Source organism: Apodemus sylvaticus, chromosome 23 (assembly GCF_947179515.1).
Source record: "Apodemus sylvaticus chromosome 23, mApoSyl1.1, whole genome shotgun sequence".
Classification (NCBI taxonomy): Eukaryota; Metazoa; Chordata; class Mammalia; order Rodentia; family Muridae; genus Apodemus; species Apodemus sylvaticus.
In genome coordinates, this window is record NC_067494.1 from 20,750,298 (window position 1) to 20,776,926 (window position 26,629).

At 44.2% G+C, this 26,629-nt stretch overlaps 1 protein-coding gene across 4 annotated transcripts in view; it reads right to left on the reverse strand.

Moving 5' to 3' along the window:
• Nhsl1 (NHS like 1) overlaps positions 1-26,629 on the reverse strand; it is a 230,695-nt gene that overhangs the window by 28,501 nt on the left and 175,565 nt on the right. For all 4 annotated transcript variants that reach the window (XM_052170023.1, XM_052170025.1, XM_052170026.1 and 1 more), the window contains exon 3: positions 11,008-11,132. In XM_052170023.1, the coding sequence (XP_052025983.1) occupies positions 11,008-11,132 (125 nt within the window). The remainder of the gene's footprint in view (positions 1-11,007; positions 11,133-26,629) is intronic.

Below are 26,629 nucleotides of genomic sequence, written 5' to 3' on the forward strand. Positions count from 1 at the left end.
GCCGTGGCCGTGGCTGCTCACACACGTACAAAAATAAAAAACATTAAGTATTAAGATCACCAAATGGGTGTCTGATGTATCAGACGTTGAAACCATGGATGTAAATCCACTAGTTCCATTTTTTTTTTTTTTTTTTTTTTTTTTTGCAGTTTTGACAATCTTGCTAACTCTGACTAAGGATCCATAGTTCTCTTTCTGCAAGGTACAGACACACACGCAAATGCATACTAAAATTAATTTTATTTGAGAATTTTCGTGGCAGTTCGTATGGAAGCTATGTGTCTGGTGCAGAATCTGAGTGAGTTAGAAGCTCACTCAAGCAAAACCAACAGCTTTTGAAATTTTGAAATACAGCATTAAATTTGGAAGGTAGTAAGAACAAATTCCTGAAAGAAAGAAAAAAAAAACCAATTCTTGCCCCCAAAAAGCCGTGAACGGAGGAAAAGTGAAGGTCTTAACTGATGGAGAACAGAGGAACTCATTTATTATGTGACACGACCAAGGACTGGGGACAACCCTGCCCCCCACTTCCCTCCCTAGTCTGTCTCCTTAGCACCCTGAGGAGGCTCTGCAGGCCTACTAACCTAGTTTCCTCTCAGCTGGCTGATGATGTCAGAGTCCACAGCTTTCACAGGGAGGCAGAACTTCCCTACGGTTTTGGTTGGCACGGGAGGAATCCCAGAGTAGGCTGCAGTGTGACAACTCACTCACAAAGTAAATCCTTTTGACCAAACGCCCAGAGCTCTCTCTTCTCGATGAACAAATTTCCCAGGCAAGCGGAATACAAAATCACTATGCAAATGTGGTTGTTTCACAGTACCCCCATCTACCAAAGAAAAGCCCAGGGGTGGGTGACTTTCAGAATGAGCCAAGTCGCAGGCCCAATCTGTTTATAAACACGACAGGGACCAGGAAAACCCTGCTGAGTCTCAGGGACAGTCTTTCCTATGGCTTCTGCTAAGAAGGACATGCTCTCTACAATGTCCACACCGTGTGTCAGAGGCCTGCTTCCCAGCTTCATGCCGTCAAAGAGTATGGGATTGCTAGGAGGTAGACTGTGGTAAGGATGCCCTCAAAGGAGAGAATGGAACTCTGGTCCCTTCCTTTTCTGGAATGTTTGCCTTCTGGCCACAAGCAGATGGTTTTGTTGCATTCCTCATTGATGCTGTGAAATGTTGCCTCTCCACAGGCCCCCCCACACCCCCACAGGACCCCTTACAAACAGTCCATTTAGTATTTGCTATAGTGAATGGAAGATGACAATCTTAGTCTGTGTTTTATTGCTGCAATAAAACACCATAACTAAAAAGCAAGTTGTGTGTGTGTGTGAGGGGAGTTATTTATTCAGCTTACACTTCCACATTGAAGTCAGGACTGGAACTCACACAGAGATCAAGAAGCTATAAGCAAGGATGCAGAGGCCACGGAGGGATGGTGCTTACTGGCTTGCTTCCTCGGCTTGCTCAGCCTGCTTTCTTATAGAACCCAGGACCGCCAGTCCAGGGAGGGCATCACCCACAATGGGCTGGGCCCCCATAGATCACTAATTGAGAAAAATGTATTATAGCTGGATCTCATGGAGGCGTTTCCTCAACTAAGGCCTCTTTCTCTCTGATGACTTTATTTTGTGTCAAGTTGATCCACAAAACTAGTTAGTACAATGACTAATAAAAGTCTTGTAACACCCCGGTTACTGCACCAGTCCATAACTGGGCTCTCCTCCCTCTGCTTTTTATCACTCATGTCTGCGCCTCCCGTTGCAGCGATATATTCTCTTTACAGACTGTAAGGCACAGTGTAGTGCCTTAATTTAGTATTAAATTAACCCTCCAGAATCCTTACTATGAATATCAGGTAAGCCAAAGATAGAGAGACATCAGAAGCAGGCAATATAGCCGTGAAGAAATGGGGGGGGGGGGAGTACAGTTAGTAATGTTACCCTTTTAATAAGTAACATGCTACAATGAAACAAATTTGAATCTGAGACGCTCTTGACTCATCCCCTCCCTGCCAGTGTCTAGTAATTATGCCATTATTTCAAAGTATTCCGATTCTGAGCCGCAGCTTCCAAATCGTTGAAACATCAGTAACAAGTATTAAAGTACCTATTTCGTGGGATTCCTACAGAAAATGGACAAATTTGTCTTTGTTGGAAGACGACTTGGGGACAAATTCTGGAGATGTTCTAAAAAAGGTTGCTAGGATTATAAAGTTAGGAGCTGCCTGCCTCGTGATAGAGCTGTATACCTAGAGGACTGTGAAAGCAGGATAATCAGACCTTTTTTTTTTTTTTTAAGTAGCTGACAAAAGTACTTAAATCCATTGCTTTGGGCAGAAAACTCCACGAGGGCAGAATCAGAGACGGGATGATTGGGAGGGTGGCCAAATTTTCATAAAACAGACTTTGTCTATTGTGGCACTTTCTTTGATGTCTCAACTTGTAATGTTTACTAAAAGAAAGCATCAGTATCCAGGCACAAGGTATGTTGTCCTGGGCACTATACACAGGGCTTCACAGACATTCATATAATTTAACCTTATAACGAACGCTCTGGGGGTAGGACGGGGCGAGGGGTGGGGGGTGGGGGGATAGCACAGTGATATCATCTGCCTCAAAACTCCAATACTTTTGAAAGCAAGAGCAGGGCTATTAATAATTACACAGGAGTGCAGCTGCAAGCCAGGGCTGTCCCCCATGAACCGCATGTGGTTTCATCTCTTTACAGTTACAGAAACCAAAGCTCAGGCAAGGAAGCAAAGGAACCGGCCTGAACAGGTGGGAAAGCCACCTTGAGCCTGTGATCTCCGCATTGTGTTCAAACCAACCGAGCAAAATGAGCCTCTGGTTCACAGTAGAGGCAAGGAGGGAGGCTCCGGCTGCTTTCTTCAAAGTCTTCCTTTGATTTAAGTACTTCCTTTAACAAAGCCTAAAACAGCCCCCGGGGTGCCAGTTCAAAAAATAACAGGAAATAGGAAAGACAACTCCAGTTTCTGTTACTACCACCAAGGCCAACCATTTATTGCCAAAATTCCAATCCAACGCATCACTCCAAGGATACATTTTATATGAAAGGTTGAGTAACTGGTACCCGGTGCCCTTTCTCTGAGACAATGGGGCCTCTGTGCGTGTTTCCCAGAATCTATGTACACACCATCAAATGCAGCTTCTCATAAAGGCACCTGGAGAACCCCCTGTCTACTTGCAGGAAGCAGTTTGGCACCTGTAACTGCTCCCCCTTCAAAGGTAACATGCTCTGGACGCTGAAGGAAAAAGGACCAAGAGCAGTGACTTGTTCTATGATTTGCATCATGAGGCGTGAAGGCTTTTTCTAGAATTTCAAAATCCACTCTGCAGACAGCACTCTTCCTCAGGGCATGTTTGTTTGCTTTTTAGATCCGCAGCACAAATAACTGGGAATAATCTCTTTTTTTTTCTTGCCACACTACATTACAGCTTTCACCATCAAGGATCTGTGGCTCCCATTAGCAAATTACCTTTCTTCATCCCTTAAACATATTGGAAACCCTTACACTTGGTACAAGTTCTTGCATAAGGATAATTAGGCTAATTATTCTAGCACAATTAGCCAGAGGAAATAAGCAGGATAGTGCCCCTCAGGTTGTCTTTTCTAATGGATGACGCTCACTCGCCCTCTGCCCTGTCAACAACTTTCATTTTAGGACAGAGCTCCCATCCCAAGCACTTCTGGAAGTGTAATATTTGCTGGATGCAAATCAGACGCTCTTCATTAGACCTTGTACAGCCCAAGCCATTTGTTAACTTGCGAACTTTCTATATTCTCACCCTTCTCACACAATGCTGCCCCAAACCTCCCTAGAAAACAGAAAAGGGCTTTCCCAGTAGAACTTGCCATCAAGAGTGGCTTCTTCTGAAAAATCTAAAGGTTTTTTTGGAATGGCTTTGAGAATAAATATATATTTTAAACACTTTGCAGCTGAGCCTTAAGATGGAAGTAACAGACTGCTGGTGTGGAGAGCCTTCTACATTTACAGGATCCCATCTGACGTGAAGCACCAGCTCAATGATCCCACAACACCCAGTGAAGACCGAGGTCCGTTTCTAAACTATACTCTGGTGTTGGTATCGGGTTCTGCTGGCCCATGCGTTCAGAGTCCACACTGCAAGAATCCTGACTGCCTGCAAATCGGCACAAATGGCTTCCCTTCTGTTGCTCTTCTGTTTCCCAGTCACCCTAGCTACGAATGCTCGCACCCAGCCTCCGTGGTCCTCTTCCAATAGTCCCGAGTCACAGCAGAGCAAATCCACTTCTCTATAGAGCTAACTTAGTAAGTTCACTTTGGAAGAAATGACAGCAGTATTTGTACACCAAGTCGTCTGTCCTGAGAGCATGTATCTCTTCATGTCATATATCTGCTCTTTCATGCTATGCTACAGTTTCCTTGTACAGACCATGTATGTTCCTTACTAAGTTTACTAAATTTAGTTCCTTACTAAACTTGGTTCTTTTCTCTACTATAGTAATTTTAAAATTCTATCTCTTAATCCAGCTGTGAATACAAAAGCTACTGATTTCTACACATTAACTCGGCACCTTCCTAAATCAGTGAATTACATTATTTATGATAATTCAAATTTTGTATGGCTCTGAATTTATCAGGTATACATACGTAAGTGGGCCAAGAGATGTAATATAAGCACAGACTTTCCAAATATTGTGCTTATTATATGGGATACAACTTTTGTTTTGTACCACTGTACCCATGATCTCACAGGAGAGCTAAGCAAGCATGCAGTCACTGGGGGGCAGCTCCTGCTGGAGATAGTGTTTTTCTAATTGTGCAGCATGGTTATTTCCATTCCATGGTAAGTAGTAATACCGCAGCTACTACCTTCTATATCCCAACCTTATGTGCATGGGAATATTACACACAGCAAGGTAGAGGACAACAGTCAGGGCTGGGTTCTCTCCTTTTATCTTGGCTTCAAGGGGTAGAACTCAGCTCATCAGATTTGCACAGTAAGCATTCTGCCCTCTGAGCTGTCTCCCTAGCCCTCGTCTCAATTTTCTTGTTTAATCAGAAATGGCTATTAAACTGTATTAAATATCTTGTCAATATCTACAATTTCTTTAAAAAATTATTTATTTTATTTATGTGAGTACACTGTCACTGTCTTCAGACACACCAGAAGAAGGCATCAGATCTCATTACAGATGGTCGTGAGCCACCATGTGGTTGCTGGGAATTGAACTCAGGACCTTTGGAAGAGTAGTCAGTGCTCTTAATAGCTGAGCCATCTCTCCAGCCCCAAATTTTCTTGTTTAATCAGAAATGGCTATTAAACTGTATTAAATATCTTGTTAAAAACTACTATTTTTTTTGAAAAATTATTTATTTTATTTATATGAATACACTGTAGCTGTCTTCAGACACACCAGAAGAGGGCATCAGATCCCATTACAGATGGTTGTGAGCCACCACGTGGTTGCTGGGAATTGAACTTCGGACCTATGGAAGAACAGTAGGTGTTCTTAACTGCTGAGCCATTTCTCCGGCTCAATATCTACTATTTTAATTACACGTTTTATCCCCAGATTTATCAATATATTTAATATTAATAGTCAGTTGCCATCTTTTATCTAAGTCCATACATTGCCATTGGAGTAACCTGTGGGTGGACAGTGAAGAAATTTTCTTTTAATGAGCTGCCTGTCATGTTTCCTAATGTCTTAAGATTGGTAAAACTGTTCTTCATCAATCGCACTGGCCAATTAACCTGCTTCCTACAGTCTCTGGCAAGTGTTGGCTTTGTGTTAAATTCTTTAAAGAGAACTGAACTTGGAGCTGGAGAGAGAGTGCAGGCATTACGAACCCCTACTATTCTTGCAGAAGGCCTGGGTTTAGTTCCCAAAACCCATACAGCAGCTCACAGTTGGCTTAGACTCTTGTTCGAGAGGATCCAGTGCCCTCTCCTGACCTCTGTGGCACTGCACACACATCATGAGCATACATACACGCAGGCAAAACACTCCAACACACGGAATAAAAATAAAGAAATCCTTGGAAAAAGAACTGAGTTTTTCCTCTTGCTCTGGAACTGTTTCAAGCACTGGACCCTGTCCCTGCCCCCTTTCCCATAAGACAGGACTATTAAACATTCCCTCTCTTCTGGGGTCAGATTTGATATATCACATAAATTTAAATAATCACTTTTAAAATTGCCTATATCTCTTCCATCTAACAAAAGGTGACCTATTCAAATTATTCTTGCAATCACCTTTCATCCCTTAAAAAATGTTTAATTGCTGCGTCAGGAATTCAGCTGGGAAGTAGACAGTTTGTTAGTAGGTCAAGTCTCCAGGTTCCACTTCAAGCACTGCTTTTAAAAAAAAGAAAGAAAGAAAGAAAAAGAAAAGAAAAAAGTGAGTGATTTCCTAGTAGTTATGTGTGGTGGTTTGAATATCCTTGACCGAGGGAGTGGCATTATTTGGAGTAGTTGTGGCCTTGCTGGAGAAAGTATGTCACCGTGTGGATGGGCTTTGAGACCCTCCTAGCTGCCTGGCAGTCAGTCTTCTGGTTGCCTTCAGAACAGGATGTAGAACTCACAGCTTTCTAATACCATATCTGCCTGCATGCTGCCATGCTTCCTGCCATGATGATAATGGACTGAATCTCTAAACCTGTAAGCCAGCCCTAATCAAATGCTGTCCTCTAGAAGAGTTGCCTTGGTCATGGTGTCTCTTCACAGCAATGAAACCCTAACTAAGATACCTTGCAACAAGTAAAACTCATTGACTCCCTCCCTCCCTCCCTCCCTCCCTCCCTCCCTCCCTCCCTCCCTCCCTCCCTCCCTCCCTCCCTAGTCTGATCACTTCTCCTACTATTCCTTTTTCCACTCTGAGTGGCAAAACTTTCTGGCAGTGGGAGGCAATGATCTAGTGTGCTCTGGAACATCTGGCAGAGTGGTGTGGGTTCACTGAGATGGAGAAATCTGTGGCAACTGAGTTTCCTTCTGTTCTGCTTTTAAGAGGGTTCTGAGAATCACATAACTGGATTTGGACAAGTCTGTGGTAAGGGAAACCGGGACAGTTAGCAGATAAATGTTTAAGTTCAGGCAAAAAAAAAAAAATCTGTATATTTAAATCTGGTTAAGGATGCACACACCTGTACTAAGTCCTCAGAGAGCAAAGGGATTGTCAGGGATTGGAATTCAGCCTGAGCTACACTATGAATTCCAGGTGGATGTGGGCTATAATGGGAGACCCTGTTTTTAAAAAGAAAAATAGAAATGTAGAAAACTTCCATACATGGGATTTAGAACAGGAGGATTTCATTAAGATTACTCCAGACAAGAATTTATATCAGAGGAGCAGAGGCACATGATTTGAACCTACGACTAGGAGGTCCTGTAAAATACAAGACAAAGGGACCAGGAAGGAGTGTGGTGCTACAGAAGCTAAGGAAATGTTCTAAGATGATCCGCAGACGCTGCTGCTGAGAGGAAACGAATTCTGGGAACCACTGGTTTGGTACCATGGAAGTGACTACTGGGCAGGAGGGTAGCTTCGGTAGTGAGCTGAGGATAGAGGTTTGGAGGGCTTCAAAGGAGACTGAACAGAGGCAGTGAAGACAGTTAGTCTAGACAGTTCTTTGGAGAAATCAAAGGAAAGGAAACTCTGGTGGAGTTGGAGGGAGATGAAGGCCAAAGGAAGGTTCCTTCAAGATGAAAGAAAACGCGGTGTGTTCACATAATGATGGCTATGATGCAATCGAGAGCCCATTAGGCCAAAGAGGGAGGGGGAGATCGCACGCCTGATGGGTAGGGATTGGCTCTGCTTGTTCCACTGGGAAGACACTGAGTGCCCATTGCATGCCAGGCCCTACCCTGGTCACCTGGGATATAATGGGAGAGAAAAGGATTAGGGACGGTTTACCCATTGTGGGGGCAGGAAAGGGTTGAGTGTATACAGGAACCGGTGCGGGCAGTCGCACAGTTTGTAAAAAGGATGCCTCATGATTGCTTTGGTTTTCCAGACGCTATACCAGATGTGGGGACGCAGGGTTTGGAGATGTGGAAGAGGCGACAACCGAGCTTTGAGAGAGCAGCAGAGCCTGTAATCCCAGCACTTGGGAGGCAGAGGCAGGCGGATTTCTGAGTTCGAGGCCAGCCTGGTCTACAGAGTGAGTTCCAGGACAGCCAGGGCTACACAGAGAAACCCTGTCTCGAAAAAACAAAGCAACAAAAAACAAACGAAAGAGCAGCAGAATTCGAGAATGAGTTAGCATGCTGGGCTTAGGCTATGGCCACCCATAATTAGCGCAACTAGCACGCCCTGGTGCCTTTCGTTAGCCCTGATGAGTAAGCCCTGAGTTAAGCAGGTGAGATTTTTGCTGGTAACTGACAGTAGAAACAGCAGCAGAGTCGAAAGAACACACAAAGATGGAGATGGGGATGAGCCCTGCATCATCGTTGTTAGATCCTCCTAGTACTGAGGAACAGCGATGCAAATGATTTCTGTAATGAGCACTTAGGAGGATTGAGACGAACAATACAGGTCCATCCGCAACTGCTTTAACTACAGCAAATCCCATAGGCCACACTTCAGAAATAAACCTAGAACCTCTAGCACTGCCACTCCTGTCCCTGTCTCCACCTGTGGTCTTCCCTGGATTCCCGCAGTAGCCTACTGTCTGGGCTCTTTGCATCAGTCATCAACTCCCTAAGACCACATCTCCATAAACTACATTAATCAGCAATTCCTATCACTTCCCTCCTCTGCTTCCCTAGGAGCAATCAGTCTGAGGTCCTTCACTGCCATCTTTGTGTGCATGCGTGTATTTGTGTGTGTTGTGTGGATACACACACATGCACAGGCCAGAGATCAACTTGTGGGAGTCTATTCTCTCTTCCCACCATGTGGGTTCTGGGGTTCGAACTCAGGGCATCAACCTTGGTGACGGGCGCCTTCACTCGATGAACCAGCTCATCAGCCCCAAGTGAGTTTTTTGTGCTTCACAGAATCAAGAAATTGCGAAAGTTAATACAACACAGAATGATTTAGCAGTGGGCGCTAAGGGAAGAAGAAAGGAGGAAAGGAAGAGAAGAAGGGAAGACTGAAGATAATAAAAAAAAAAAGCTAAAGGGTGGGATAATGGAGGACAGGACGAAAAGCAAACGGGAGATGGAAAAGGATGCTGGGTAAGGAGATGGAGACTGGGACAAATGGGAATAAAAATAACGACACACACGTATGAAGATGCCAAAATGTAACCCACTACTTCATATCCTAACGTTTAAAAGTTAGTTTTTAAAAAAGTGGAAAAAAAAAAAAAAAGAAAACAGAGGTTTGATGTGACGGCAGCACAGTTAATTCTAGTTGTTAATCCAAAAAGCTAGAGTGACATGGGAAGGGAGTCTCAGCGAGGGACTGTCGGCATTAAGTTAGCCTGTGAACATGTCTATGAAGGATTACCTCAATTAGGAGGAAGTCCCACCCACTGCAGGTGACACCATTTCCCACACAGGGGACTGAGTAAAAGCAGGGAAGGTGATCTGAACTCGCATACGCAAGCCATGCCTTACTCTGCTGTCAACTGTGGATGCAACATCACTAGCTACCGAAGCTCTTCCCCACAATGATGGTCGTGACCTGAAGTAAAACCTTCCGTATGTTTCTTCAGTCAGGGCACTTTTATCACAGCGACGAGAAGGGAAACCGACATAGGTGGCATGATTTGTTAGTTGTGATCTAATTAATATGTTATCCTAACTAACACTGACACACTGTATAACAGAAGATAGCCTGATATCTATTTTTTTTATTATTCTGAAACATATTTATCATGATCTCTCTTTAGCGGGAGACCTTGGTCGTTATTGGCAAGTATTCTACCTCTAAACTATTTTTTTAGCCTTAAAGCAAACTTTGTAACAAATTGCTTTGAGATAAAACTTAGATCCAACAACTTTTTTAAAAAAAAGTGGTAATAGTATAGATTGAAAAACAAGAAAAGAACAGTTCCTTTTAAATACCATCGATATTTAAAAGTCCAAGGATATTGAGCCACGGAAAGGAGTATTAACCTGTTTAAATCACAAAGTAGCAAAACGTTATGTGAGCAAAGAACTAAGATGGCTGTTTGTGTTCCTGAGAGCCCAAATAAGGGGCTGTGGTGCAGGCGTTCCTCCCATCTGGGACTCAGGCAGCCTAGAAAAGTCCTCAGAGAACAAACAGCTCTTCTGCAATGCCAGGAGCCTCTGGTCCGTTTGGCGAAATAGAAAAAAGCACAGGTGAAGAGGCTGGCAAGATGGTGCCGTGGGTCAAAGCACTTGCCACGCAGGCCTGATGACCTGAAGGTGGGGCCTCTGGTAGAAGGAGAGGGCTCCAAAAAATGTTCCATCCATCCTCTGCAGGTGTGTGTACACATCTACACACACACACACACACACACACACTCACACTCACTCACACTCTCACACACACACTCTCACACACACACACACACTCACACTCTCTCTCACACACACACTCACTCACATTCTCTCTCACACACACACACACTCACTCACACTCTCACACACACACACTCACTCACACTCTCTCTCACAAAAACACACACACACTCACTCACACTCTCACACACACACTCACTCACACTCTCACACACACACACACTCACTCACACTCACACTCTCACACACACACACACTCACTCACACTCTCTCTCTCACACACACACACACTCACACTCACACACACACTCACTCACACTCTCTCACACACACACACACACTTACACACACACACTCACTCACACACACAATCACACACACACTCACACACACAATCACACACACACACTCACACACACACACTCACTCACACTCTCTCACACACACACACACTCACTCACACTCTCTCACACACACACACATATACTCACTCACACACACAATCACACACAATCGTAAATAAGCATTACAATTTTAAAAAGGAAAGAAAAGGAAGAACGTGTAGGCCTCACCTTTCGGTCTGTCTCTGCATCTTCATCTTGATAATCGTCGCCCGGGCTGCAGCCGGCTGCAAAGGTGGGTCCCTGAGAGTAGTACTGAGAACTCCGGCAGCCATCACGCCTCAGTTTGTCACACTCTGCAGGGAAGACAGGCAGCGAGGGCAAGGAATCATTAGAAGGCAGGACTTCTCCAGTCCACTTTAGCTAACTTTTCCAGTAATATTCTCCTAAGAAGAATAGAACTTCAAAGTAATGATATAAATGAGTATGGATTATTAAGGCACGAAATATTACCTTAATGCACTTTAAGTAGATCTTCAGAGTGCACCATGACACTAGACGGCGGACACTTGTCGGCAACGCAAGTGTTCGTTCTTGAAAACTGAAGGCTAGCATAATTAAAACTCAGGTCCCGTATGCTAGGCAAGGAAGCGGTGAACTCAGAATTTTACCCCAAGGCCTGGGCCTTAGCTACTCTTCTATAATTGTCAGAGACGGACTGATTATATTGTTGACAGCTTTTCAAAACCTAAAACACTTGCGATGGCCAAGCCTCCTTTGCTTCTAGGACTTAGGAGAAGTGATAGGAGAGATCCTGTAATGAATGTGATCTCCCTTATTTTACCGGGAGGGAGATGGGGTGGGGGAGGGGAGGGAGATGGGCGGGGAAGAAATGGGGGAGAGTTGGTTGGGGGAGGGGAGGCCCAGGACACTGGAAATGAAACACAGGGCTCTGGAGATGCCAAGCAGGTGCCATAATCACTCAGCCTGCAAGTTAATTTTGATATCAGTTTTGTTGTGGGGCATTGCATAGGAAGCGGCGTGCTAGCCTGAAGTATCTGCCGGGCCACAGAGGAGTGTCTGACAACAGTAGGGTCCATAGGCCCTGACCGGCAGGGGGCTGGGGCCACAGGCTGTGTTCTCAAAGGGAAACCACTGCAGGGAGGACTCTCCTCATCTGGGCTAGCGGGTGGGGAAAGCAGTGGAGGCTTCACAAAGCGCCAGGCCCGTTCTGCTGCTGCCCAGACGCATCACAGGAGCAACTTCCAATGGCAGCCGCAGCAGCAGCAGCAGCAGCAGCAGCAGCAGCAGCAACAACAACAAAACAAAAACAAACAAACAAAAACCAATGTGCTGTTCTAAAAGTTTTCTCTTTCCAGAGCTCTTTAAAACCATACACCTAAAGGCCCAGCACCAAACTAATGCCTTTCCACAGCACTTGTGTAATACAGGATCTACAACTCTCAATCGAGAAGGGCAGGCACTTCTGTGAGAGAGAAAAACATGAGGCTGTTGTTGTTGTTGTTGTTTTCAGAGAATAAAAGTCCTCATTTTTTTTTTAAGATTTATTTTATTTATTACATGTAAGTACACTATAGCTGTCTTCAGACACACCAGAAGAGGGCATCAGATCTCATTATGGATGGTCGTGAGCCACCATGTGGTTGCTGGGAATCGAACTCAGGATCTTTGGAAGATCAGTCAGTGCTCTTAACCACTAAGCCATCTCTCCAGCCCCAAAAGTCCTCATTCTTTATCAAGGAGGAGTGGATGGAGGAAGTTTCTAGTTTAGAACTGTAATTCAGAATTGAAAAACAAAACAAAGCAAAAAAACAAAACAAAACAAAACAAAACAAAAACAAAAAACAAAAAACCCACTGTTGTGTCAGGGCAACAGTACTGGAGGTCTCTGAAAATGTCAAGGAGAGTGTACACTGAATGTCATGAGAGAGCTAAGTCACACAGTCAGTCAGCTATGGGCCGGCAGCCATTGCTACCACATTCAGGAGAGCAATCTTCAAGTGCCTGAAACTTCCAAGAATTTTTAAAATTACATTTACGTACGCATTTATTTATTATGTTTGCGTTAATGAAACTTCACTCATGCAATCTAGCCCCATAGACAGAGAAATATTTTAACAGTTCCCCAACAGTTATCACTGTTTCTAGGATAAATCCAAATGATGTATACCCTCATTCTACTGAGATTACATCATGGGAAACATGGAGAGTGGTTTCCAAATGGGATTCTCTGAAGATTACTGGGATTTGATTTTCTTTTTTAATACCTATCTTATGGGAAAGTTAAAAGCAGTAAGACTCAATCCAATAATTTTACATACCATTTCTTAGCACAACCTAGTGTGTTCAGTACTTAATTTTTGCTACTAAATTCACTCTCCTTTAGCCCTAGAAATAAGCTGTCCCAACCATCTTGGTAACACTGAGTCTTCTAAGGGCTGGAACAAACCTTGCAAGATAAACCACTATCAACCATTCCCACCTACAGCTACTAATCTCTGTACAATACAGGCTATCAAAAACTTGACAGATACGGGAAGATAAAGATCGAAGCCAAAGCCTTTAAACTAAACTCTTTTGTTTAGTTTGTTCATAATCTTCTTCACTGGACACACTAATTAACCACGTGAAGAGTAGAGATGGTGGCCCAAGCCAGCCATCCCAGCAATCAGAGGGTGGAAACAAGAACACATGTTCAAGGCCAGCCTGGGCTAAGGAAGACGAGGAGGAAGAGGAGGAAGAAGGAGGAAGATGAGGAAGAAAGAGGAAGAGGAATAAGGAGAAAGAAAAGGAAGAAGAGAGTGAGGAAGAGGAGAAACAGGAGGAAGAAAACTTTAATTTTTATTGTATGTATTGATAATATTTGAAACATAATTTTTTTTCTCTAAGAAGTATGGACTCTTGGACTAGCCTATTTCTAAGAGTGATATGACTTCTTATTCTTAGGAGAAATGGCTATATTAACAGTTATATTAAACACAGCCAAAATGATTGACACATGTTAAATCTTAAAGGCTCCAAATACTTCAGAGCTGCCACCCGTTCCTGAAAAACCATGCAAGGTTCACGACCGTGAATTCGTACTTCCAGTGCGTGGTACCTGTAGTCCCCCAGTGTGAACGGCAGTGCATGTTTTTCCTGTCGTGACATTCACAGCAGAGAAATGTATACAGTAAGGTCTGACAAACACTCACAGAACAAACGCAATAGAGTACTGCGCCCGAGACTAACAGAGGTACATGAGTTTAGGAATTGGCAGGTGACCTTTTTTGTCCTCTTATCCAATTCCTAAAATGAAGCAAGCTAACAAAATTCCACTGTCACTTATTCCAGCCCTAGGGGAAATTGAAGAGAATCTCCTTTATCAACTTGCAGTGGATCTTGGCTTCTAAAACCATGGCGTTGTTCATGAGAACGGGATATACTGAGTGCAGGCCGGGATAGGAGCGGAACAAAGCACGGCGAGTAAACAAAGGCTCTTCCACCACAATAATGAGAGGCTAGCTAACTGTAACACAGTACGTAATTTACAGTCGGACTACACCAGCAACTGCAAGACAGAAACGAGATCCTAACTGTAACAGCAGGCCCACGTTCAGCACCGGCTCTTGAAATAGAAAATGAAGGTTAAAACTGACCTATTGTTCTTGAAGGACTGCCTGGATAAAGATCGCTGCTTTCCCAGCTACGAAATTTCCCTCCTTTCCTTTCCCAAAGGAAAAATAAGTTCTTTAGTGTAAGGAACAAGCGTCTAAGTATTTCCAGTGAGCTAGATTTTTAGAAGGAAAGAGTAAGGTCATAAACAAGACAGCCATCTTACCATCTCGTGAATTTAAGTTAGAAATGGCAACAGACTCTACTGCAAGGAAGAGGTACAATCTCAGATCAGATCCCTGGCATAAATAAGAAAAGCATGCACACCTGAAATCCTAGTACTGAGGAGGCACACGGGAGGATCCCTAGTGCTTGCTGGTCACCGAGTCTAGCCAGCCAGTGAGCTCCAGCTTCAATGGAAGACTGTCTCAAAACATAAGGGACAGGCTGGAGAAATGGCTCAGCGGTTAAGAGCACTGACTGCTCTTCCAAAGGTCCCGAGTTCAAATCCCAGCAACCATATGATGGCTCACAACTATCTGTAATGAGATCTGATGCCCTCTTCTGCTGTGCCTGAAGACAGCTACAGTATACTTACATATGATAATAAATAAAAATCTTAAAAAAACAACAACAACAACATATGGGACAGGGAAGGGAGGAGAGGCATGCTCAACAGGTAAGAGCACTCTCTTAAACAGGAGAGAGGACCTGTGTTTGTATTCCCCAAACACACGTGCATGCATATATGACCATGCATGCATACTTACCGTCAAGTTCAGTCAGAGATCCTGCCTCAAAGGATGAGGTGGACCTTGGTAGAGGAATACACCCGGCATTCTTCTCTGGCTTCCATAGGTACATATATACATATACATATGTACATAGGGACATATGTACTGCATACACCACACAAACACACACATACACAAACAAGTCACGGACTGAACATACCTGATGCCAATTTCTGCCTTTACATATATCTTCATGTGAGCACACACACACAACCATGGTGCATGTACTGGCTAGTTTCGTGTGTCAACTTGACACAGGCTGGAGTTATCACAGAGAAAGGAGCTTCAGTTGGGGAAGTGCCTCCATGAGATCCAGCTGTGGGGCATTTTCTCAATTAGTGATCAAGTGGTGACGGCCCCTTGTGGGTGGTTCCACCTTTGGGCTGGGATTCTTAGGTTCTATAAAAGAGCAGGCTGAGCAAGCCAGGGGAAGCAAGCCAGTAAGAAACATCCCTCCATGGCCTCTGCATCAGCTCCTGCTTCCTGACCTGCTTGAGTTCCTGTCCTGACTTCCTTTAGTGATGAACTATAACATGGAAGTGTAAGCTCAATAAACCCTTTCCTCCCCAACTTGCTTCTTGGTCATGGTGTTTGTGCAGGAATAGAAACCCTGACTAAGACCGTGCATATGCACACACATCCCTCATAAAATTTGAAAAATAATCTGTTATGTTTTCAATAGCTATTTTCTTTCTTTCCTTTTTTTTTTTTTTAGAAAATTTATTTATTATTATAAGTACACTGTAGCTGTCTTCAGACACTCCAGAAGAGGTCATCAGATCCCATTACAGATGGTTGTGAGCCACCATGTGGTTGCTGGAATTTGAACTCAGGACCTCCAGAAGAGCAGTCAGTGCTCTTAACTGCTGAGCCATCTCTCCAGCCCCACAATAGATATTTTCAAAGTTCATTTCTCTCTGGGCACTCTTGAGGAATTTCTTCTGAGGTTACTGTTTCTAAATTTACATAGGCGGTCACTATGAACTAGAATCCATACAGCAGCTACAAATAGTCCCAGATTCTCAGTGGCTTAACACAACAATTTCAAAATCTCAGAGGCCAAGAGTACTTACATTCCCCCCTCATACGATCAGAGCTAGTTATAGGTCTGCTCTGCATACCCATTTAAAGTCAAGACAGACGGAGGTCCACCTCACTGGGTGCTTGGACTGAGAATCTGGAGATTCTCACATTGGCTCTTCTGCGCAGAAGTGACAGCAGCTCCATCCACTCCAGTGTTGTTGGATGAAACAAGCCAGACAACTAGATATAGCTTCAAGGAAGACGGGAAATGCAGTCCTACCTCTGGCAGAATCACTCAGAAGATCCTACCAAATGGAAGACTGGCACTAGGTCTCCAGATCCTGCCTCTGCGCATTAGTATTCCAACCCTTCGAAAGGAAGCAGAGCCTTTTGACAAGCAAGCTGCAATTTCAGTTAAAACCAACCCTCTTGTTTCTGTAAAGGATGACTAGTCGTTATTAGGAGTATGCATTAGCGCAGCCAAGCAGCTGTTGGGTATCCAGACAGACTTTCCACATAGCTTACTATATGTGATCTCTAGAAAGCAGCACGTGAATCTCCCAGGAACTCAGATTCCAATACAGTTCAAATACTTTCCAGTCCTCTGCTTGGGCACTGTCTTAGTCAGGGTTTCTATTCCTGCACAAATACCATGACCATGAAGCAAGTTGGGGAGGAAAGGGGTTTATTCAGCTTACACTTTCACACTGCTGTTCATCACCAAAGGAAGTCAGAACTGGACCTCAAGCAGGTCAGGAAGCAGAAACTGATGCAGAAGCCATGGAGAGATGTTCCTTACTGGCTTGCTTCCCCTGGCTTGCTCAGCCTGCTCTCTTATGGAACCCAGGACTTCCTGTGTCACTGCTCTAAGGACTGGAAGTAGGCTGTCACATATAAAGTTAAAGAGGCAAAAATGTAGCATGATGTGCTGCATGTGGTAGAGCCACCATTAGAACCTGGGTGCTCTGGCCCCAGAGCTCATCTTCTCTCCTGACAGTAATATCATGCATGACCGCGCCGCTTAGGACGAGAGATTATATCATCTTCATTTCTCTCCGGACCTCTGCTATGGTTGCAAGGCTCCTACCAAACTCACGCTGCAACTTGACTGTCACACGATGGTCCCGGAGCAGGGGACTGTAAGAGATGCAAGGATGTCTCACTTATGAGGGCCTCACTCTCATAGACCAACACCATTACGCTGGAGAGGAAATACAGTAGCAGGTACTTCCCCTTCTCTCTCTCTCTCTCTCTCTCTCTCTCTCTCTCTCTCTCTCTCTCTGTATGTGTGTGTGTGTGTGTGTCTGTCTGTCTGTCTGTGTCTCTCTGTATCTCTCTCTCTCTCTCTCTCTCTCTCTCTCTCTCTCTCTCTCTCTCTCTCTCTCTTTCTCTCTCTCTCTGCTTTTGGGTCACTCACCCTAGCAAGAAGCCTCTTATCAGATCTTGGATTTCCCAGCCTTCAGAACCACAAGCAAAATGTCATCTGCCCCTTTAAGGCTGACCTCCAATCCTCAGCCGCACAAAGCCTTCTCTCTTAACTGCACATGCACATGCAGGCCTGCATCTAACACTCCACCACCCTTGTGCTATCGTGAATTTGTCAGTATTACAGTGGTCTGACTCTGTACCCTCGTTTCTCATGATGGTTGCCTTCTATTCCCAGGTCACTGTAATCACCTGTCTTCATTAATATACATTTTCCCTTCCCTTCTAGGCTCTAGGGTCTTTAAAAGGAAGAAGCCATACCTCACACATTCATAGGTCCTACTGTGCCTCACATGGTACAAAATCTCAAACTATGCCCTTTTGAAAGAAGGATAAGTTTATGGACACACAAGAGGAACTATTGCCAAAGAGGCTAATCATAGCTACAGGAAGTCACCAGCCCTCAAGACAGTTTCCTCTTAGGTATGATTACTTCAGGGCACAGCATCCCTACTCCAAGTACCTATTGGTTCAACAAACAGTTCTGAAGCATCTGCCACCTGCCAGGCACTGTCACATGCAGAGGAGATTTCCACAGTGAACAGAAAAGACCCCAGTCCACAGAGCCTATGTTATGACATGTGCACAGGCAACAAGTAAAAACTAGATTATTATAATAAGGTCCCTAGTAGAAAAAAAAAAAAGCAATAAGGCAGAAAAAGGACGAGAGTGTGGTGGGTTGATGCTATACAGGGAGTACAGGCTTCAGGAAACGTGACATCTGAGGAAGGAAGCTGGTTTCTACGTCCTGGAGAAAGAATTGGAGGTGATGGTGGTTAAGACTAAGGGATGAAGAACAAGAAGGAGGCAGGTCAGCCTTGGGGGGGTCAGAGGAGGGAGGTTAGCCTTGGGGGAACAGAGAAGGGAGGTTAGCCTTGGGGGGACAGAGAAGGGAGGTTAGCCTTGGGGGGACAGAGAAGGGAGGTTAACCTTGGGGGGACAGAGAAGGGAGGTTAGCCTTGGGGGGACAGAGAAGGGAGGTTAGCCTTGGGGGGACAGAGGAGGGAGGTTAGCCTTGGGGGGACAGAGAAGGGAGGTTAGCCTTGGGGGGACAGAGAAGGGAGGTTAGCCTTGGGGGGACAGAGAAGGGAGGTTAGCCTTGGGGGGACAGAGGAGGGAGGTTAGCCTTGGAGGGACAGAGAAGGGAGGTTAGCCTTGGCAGTCAGAGGAGGGAGGTTGGCCTTGGCGGGACAGAGGAGGGAGGTTGGCCTTGGCTTGGCAATCAGAGGAGGGAGGTTAGCCTTGGCAGTCAGAGGAGGGAGGTTAGCCTTGGGGGGACAGAGGAGGGAGGTTAGCCTTGGGGAGACAGAGGAGGGAGGTTAGCCTTGGCAGTCAGAGGAGGGAGGTTAACCTTGGCAGTCAGAGGAGGGAGGTTAGCCTTGGCAGGACAGAGGGACAGCCAGTGCCGGGCTTTGTGAGCTACCATCAGAACTCCGCCTTCTAAGCCCAGCTGCAGGAGTAGCCTTGGGTAGCTCAGAGCAGAGAGGTAACGGGACTGCACTTGCCATCACCACCTTCTCCTCACCAGCTCCAGCCTTAAAGCACGGGGATTCTTCCAGACTATGTCGACACACAAAGTCCAAATAAAAGAAGTCACTAGTGGGACCAAGAACAGCACCTGGCATTTACTACCAATGTCTACACCTCATAAATGACTTCTTTGTCATATAATCTGTGAGCAGAGACCACGAGCTGGTGGTGGTGGGGCACAGCTGTATGAACATTCTATAAAGTTGACCGTGGAGAGCTCCCTCAGATATCATCTTGGGCTATTTCTGGCGCTCAAATTAAGCCGTATCACCCACCTCTACCTGGAACCTAAGAGCCTGATGCCACACTTCAGTATGTCTTTTTGGAATGTGCAAAGAGTCCTCTAACATCTGCCAACCCCAAATCTAAGAATGCCATCGGATAGCATCTGAGGTGAGAAGAGATTTCCCCAGCGTGCATCACTCATCTAGCGGTGTATTTGGGAGAAAAAACAAACAAACAAACAAGTCCCTGGGCATATACCCAGAGGATTCCCCACCATGTAATAAGGATACATGCTCTACTATGTTCATAGCAGCCCTATTTATAATTGCCAGATGCTGGAAAGAACCCAGGTATCCCTCAACAGAAGAGTGGATGCAAAAAATGTGGTATATCTACACAATGGAGTACTATTCAGCCATTAGAAACAATGAATTCATGAAATTCTTAGGCAAATGGATGGAGCTAGAGAACATCATACTAAGTGAGGTAACCCAGACTCAAAAGATGAATCATGGTATGCACTCACTAATAAGTGGATATTAACCTAGAAAACTGGAATACCCAAAACATAATCCACACATCAAATGAGGTACAAGAAGAAAGGAGGAGTGGCCCCTGGTTCTGGAAAGACTCAGTGAAGCAGTATTCGGCAAAACCAGAACGGGGAAGTGGGAAGGGGTGGGTGGGAGGACAGGGGAAGAGAAGGGGGCTTACGGGACTTTCGGGGAGTGGGGGGGCTAGAAAAGGGGAAATGTAAATAAATTATATCGAATTAAAAAAATTAAAAAAAAAACCAAACAAGTCTTGGTGCATAATTTTTTTGTTCTTTTACTATAAAAATGTCATGAAGGGCTGGCCAGATGGCTCAGTGGGTAGAGGTTCTCACCTCCCAACAGTGCAAGCCTGGCGGCCTGAGTCTTAATCTTCACACCACCTCACACCAAGGTAGCGAATGATAGCCAACACCACAAGATTGCCTTCTGCCTTCTCTACTTACTCTGTAGGACACACGCCCTTGCCCCCACTACAGTAAACATCATTAATTTAATTTTTAAAACCTCCACGAGACTGTTTTCACACTGACGCATGGCGTTTGTGGTATTTGTGCCCAGGCCGTGGTCATGTGCATCGACTAAAGAACAAACCCTCTTACTCCTTCAAGGTGAGAGCTCTGCTTGTCTGTATTCACAAATCCCTTGAAAGAAGGTCTGCTATGTATTAAATTTTTTTTCTTAGAGTCTGGAAGGAGGGCTCCACAGTTAAGAGCAGTGGCTACTCTCCCAAAGACCTGAATTTGATTCTCAGAGCCCATATGGCAGCTCACGACCATCTGAAACTCCAGTTCTGGGGATGCTGGTGCCCCCTTCAGGCCTCCTCAGGGACCAGGCATGCATATGGTGTACAAATATGCATGCAGCCAAACATCCAAACACATGCAATAAGATAAGCTTAAAACGTCTAAAAATATTCTCATGATGATTTGGAATTGGTCTGAAAATAAGTTTTTAACTTCAGTAGATAGCTAATGCCCTGGACTTCGGACTGAAGGTGCAGCTCAGTGGTAGAATACTTGTGTCTTCACGGAGCATAGGTTCAGTCTTTAGCCTGAAATAAAAAAACCTAGAACCTCCCCTCATACAAGATGCTAGGTATTAGCCAGGCGGTGGTGGCGCACGCCTGTAATCCCAGCACTCTGGGAGGCAGAGGCAGGTGGATTTCTGACTTCAAGGCCAGCCTGGTCTACAGAGTGAGTTCCAGGACAGCCAGGGCTACACAGAGAAACCCTGTCTCAAAAAAATCAAAATCCCAAAATCCCATAATCCCCCCCCCCCAAAAAAAGAAAGAAAGAAAGAAAGAAAGAAAGAAAGAAAGAAAGAAAGAAAGAAAGAAAGAAAGAAAGATAGATAGATGCTGGGTATTATAGGGAAGAAGAGGAAACAGAAACTGGATGCATATTGGGAGTAAAATGGGACGGTTTTCCTATTCTCCAAGAAGATAATAAAGTAATTTAAGTAGGTGGTTCTAAAACAATACCAAAAAAAAAATTTTACTGGCTCACTAAACGCAGTGAGAAGACTGTTGGGTAATGAAAGAATAATTTGCGAGCATAAAGCCAAAAGGACCCAGTCAGTTTTCTACCTTGTCATTTTTCAGGCCAGTACAGTAGCAACAGCACATATGAGTCGGCATTCCTAGGGAAAGATTGGAGGTGCTGGGGTCAGAGAAGAATCCCGGATGTCACAGCAGCACAGGGTTCCCCCGACATGCCATATTTTAACATCTGACTATGGTATCTTGAATACTATTAAATCTTTCAGAATCCTCTCACTAGAACTCAAGGTCATAAAACTTTGGGAGGACTCATAAAACTTTGGGAGGACTCCAGTTCCAGCGTTAATTATAGGATGGTGCCCATAACGAGGTGCTCAGCGAAGTGCCCTACCAGGAGCCGGCAGCTAAAACATTCATTGTTTTCACATGGCTGATTTTTAAAGCCAATACTCCTGACATTAAAAACAAAAAAGAAAATCAGAAAGCCCTTTGCTGTCACTACTTGATTTGTGTTTAAAATTATTGTGTGTGAATTAAAGGAAAGTGTCTATTTGATCTGTTCCCTCTATCAGGAAACTTGGGTGCAATGTTTCTAATAATCCACATTTCCACAGTTCTACCCCAGTTATTTTTCATTAGATTAAGAACAGCAGGGTCTAGGGCCAGAGCCAGCACATCTTCATCTCGGCCCAGGGATCTGAGAATAAAGCATTTAGGTTTAGAATAAAATCAATTCCAGCCCAATACTGTGCCAGGCATGATGTAGCTAATAGAATTTAGTTTTGTTCTTGTAAGGAAGCACACAGGAGAAACTGAGTGCACTTAAACATTATGCTTTGTAAGTATACAAAAATGTTTCCTTAGTGAAAATCAACCCAAAATACAGTTTTTAGTTTGACCTGCCGTTTCATTAATTTACTGGGTTTTGACAAGATCAAAATAGAGAAAGAAATCTAACTGATTTCAAACGCCACTTATGGATAGTGAACTTGCCAAAATACATTTGGATTTTTCCAAAAACTCTTTAAAGCAGTTAATGTCAATTTATTTAAATTGTCTTCAAGCACCAACAAACTTGAAGATAATTTAAAAGCCCATAGATGTGCCAACATTTTCCAAGTGACTCACTCACTCACTTAGTGAATTTAATATACATCTTGTCCATAGGTATTTTTCTAGATAATGTGACAGAAATTTTAAATGCTAAGAATTCAAATAAACATACCCTTTTGGTTTTCTGCTAGGTCAGTCTTTCCCTCACTTTCAGTTAAGAGCTGTTATGCAATTATACAGGGATACTTAACAAGGGCATCAAAGCACGCTTTTGCATTCAAAGTATTCAAATCAGCGCGCTACCTTGCAATCCTTTATAGTCAGCGATCATCACTTCAATGATACTCAACATCCAAAGCAACAAGAAGAAACAGAGAACAAACAAAAGAAATAAGGTATGACTTTGGGGAAGGGCTTCTGGTCCAGCCTTTCTAGAGTTCTAAAAGTGTCTGATCCGGATGCGTACAAAGGCAGAGTAGGATCTGCTTAATTTTGGGTGAAGAAAGTCAGGCCAATCTGAGAGAAGGATACTCTGGCCCAAGCGTCAAGGGAGGAGGAGACTCCTGACAGGAATGAATCTGACATTATCTAAAGAGGGGGGTGGAGAGTTCACCAGATCTCTGCTTCTGGAGAAAAGTAGGGGAAGGGGGGTCATACAATGGGGCTCTATGATTCTAACAGGTTCTCTCTCTCTCTCTCTCTCTCTCTCTCTCTCTCTCACACACACACACACACTCTCTCTCTCTCTCTCTCTCTCTCTCTCTCTCTCTCTCACACACACACACACACACACACAGAGAACATTTATATGTAGATTCATTTGTATACAGAGGTTGAAAGTTGAAAACTATGTTCCTCAATCACTTCTCCATCTTAAAATTTTGAGTCATAAGAGTTCCCACTAAACCAGTTTGGCCAGACTGGCTAACTGGCAAGGCCCAGGGCCCTTCTATCTCTGCCTTCCCAACCCTGGGATCACAGACATGCACATCCAGCTTTTTACCTGTGTACTCAGGTCATCGATTACCACCCCTTGACCCATTTCTTAATAAGCCTCTGACTGTTCTTCTACACCCGAGGCTATGTTAACTGAAGGAAAAACAGAGTAAGTAGGCTCAGACACAACTCAGAGAGACAAAAAAGTTCAGTTTCCCAAGTCACTCACAATTTAGCTGTTTAAGTAAGTAAGGCCACCTTACTGGGACAATAGTTCTCAGGACTAAGGTGCCTCTGTATCCCCAGGAGGGCTCATTAAGGCATTGTCAGCTCTGCTCCCAATGCTCTTTAGGTCAGGGTCAGAGCCCAAGAACATCCATTTCTAACAAGCCCCCAGGTGATGTCCAGGCTACTAGCCCATGACCACTGTATGAGAACATGGCTCAGAGGCAGGTAACTATTTACAAAATTAAAGGTGGCTGGTGTGGTGACACACTTAGATAAGGAGAGGGGGGAAGGGAGGGAGGGGGGAAAGAGAAGAGAGAGAGAGAAGGGGAGGTCTTCTCTATTTGGAAGAGGTATCAAGTTGGGACCTCTCAAGAGAACAATAGGATTTTTATAGCTGGAGACATCCTTTGTATACATTTCAATGTAAGAAATTAATTCAAGGGGGGAAGGGTAGCAAGACTGTGCATGCATAAAATTCTCTCTCTCTCTCTCTCTCTCTCTCTCTCTCTCTCTCTCTCACACACACACACACAGAGAGAGAGAGAGAGAGAGAGAGAGAGAGAGAGAACTTTTAAAGGTCCCAAAAGGAGAGAGATAAGCTTACAGCATTCAGTAGCCCAGCAAGAAGACAGGACAAAGATGGAGGATGAATTCACTTAACAAGCTACCCATCAGGATGGGAAGACGAACTTTTTTTCTGACACCTACTTTTATTTCCTGTTTTCTTTCAAAAAAAAAGATTAACAGCTTTAATTCTGTTGCTTACAGTGGTATTTTATATGTCAAGATGTCCTTCAAATGTGTGGTAGTCTTAACTTGGATTTGAATATCCCAGTTCAACTCCAAACACAGGGGCAGCTTCATGAAGGCTATTATACCTTCCCTGAAAACTGTTCACCTCTGTCCCCCATCTACAAACCTTCAACACAGAACTAAATGGAGTCATTTAGCAACAATGAGTCAGATTATATGACTCTTACGTTTCAATGTCTCCAGTGGCTTTCCATGTTCTAAGTGGAAATGCCAAAGTCTTTCTAAGATCTCTAAGTTCTAAGTGAACTCGCTCAGAACTGAGCAAGCTATAAAATATAGAAAAGATGTCTTGTATTCTCTTGGTAGTGTACCCTTAAAAGGCTAATGAACAGAACCACAAGAGAGGTGTTCAACCCATCGCTCATTACATGTTGTCCTTGGTTAGACTTTCTACCCTAGTTTACCCAAGGCATATGGCCTGTGTGTCTAGTTGGTGTCTCTCGGGACGCTACATTTCAGGGTTGTTAAGGGCACAGGTTGGGAGAAGGATCAATGTGGAATTTAATAACCTCCAAGTGAGTTGGCCTTTCAAAGCTTATAGTAGAGGAAGAACACAGCAAGATAGGTGGGATGGGGTAAGGACACTCAGTGCTCGGTCAGTCTATCTACCAAGAGAAATCGAGTCTCAGAATTTCAATTAGATGATTATGGTTTGGGAATGAAATGTCCCCAAAGACTTATATGTTAAAAGGACTAGTCCCCAGACAGGGTTTTAGGAAAATGACAGGCTCATGGGGGATCCACCTTAACCAAAGGGGGATAATCCAATGATTGGTTCATTGTGGAAGAGACTATTTCGGAGGTAGAAATTGTGAAATGTGGGGTCTGACTGGATTCCTCCAGGCACAAGATGACTTTTGGAGGGCACCGCTTGTTTCCTAGCCTCTTTCTTTCTCCCTGTTTCTCTCAGCCAGGAGGTGAGAGGCCTGCTCCAAACACCTTGTCACCAAAATGCTCCACCTGACAACTGGCCTAGGGAGTAAACATGCCTTTATCCAACCAAGACCTGAGCCCTCTGAAATGCTGGGCTAAAATAAATCTTGTCCTTCCTAAGTCCTTTAACTTCAGGCAATTTGTCACAGTGATGAAAAACCAAAACACCAAGCACCCAGACGCTGAAACTAAACAGCCGGCTGCATCACCGGTAAATCCCGGAAGCTTCTGGCCGGCCAGATCAGACAGATGTCCAAGGGAAAACCACACTTCCAGAGAAAACATCAGTCAAGTTTAAGTGAAAAATAAGGCTAGGGGGAAAGAGAATGACAGACTGCCACAAAATAGGTGACTCTTTCTGCTACGGGAAATAAGTCAAAACATATTTCTACCCAATTCCACATGACTTCTTGTTTCAACTTACGCAGAGTATTCAACAAAATACAGAGTAGGATGGGGAAGGCAGCCGTCCCAGAGGTAGAACACGTTGCTGGCTGGTCATCCGTTCAACAGTCAAATTAAAGAGAATTTGCTCACTCATGTGTTAACACACACTTATTATCCTGTGTGCTGAGACAAATATCACCCTCCCTGGCATTAATCACCACAGGCAACTAACTTCAGGCACACAAATAATTTTATACACATGCATACTTATATATGCATACACATATATCCATAAGCAATTTTAAATTCAGATATACGAGAAAGTATGTGGCAGTAAGGCTTTAATGCCATTTTTATTAATATCTCCCCATATAGTTAATGAGGCAGACAAAAGACTTTAGCAAGAAAACACCAGTACCTAAGCCACTGGATTAATTCTCGGCATTTTTTTTTAAACACACCATCAAGAGCATTACTACTAAAATGTCTTTTAACAGCCTCTGCTCTTCGCATGCCCAAATTAATTTAAGAAGGCTTTCAGAATGGAATCTGGTTGAAGTGAGGGTGGGAAGCTTCTGGCTGGCACCCACGATGATGAGTGTGAGCGACTGTGTGTGTGGAAGTCAGGAGACCTTGCCAGGCACAGCCAGAAAAGCCACGGGGAAGGAGATCTCATTTCACGTCAGAATCGGGGCAGCTATCACAGCAACCGAGGACCATCGGCAGAAGATTAAATATCAAGTAGCCCACAGGGACTCTCTGCCAACACCAGACCCTGG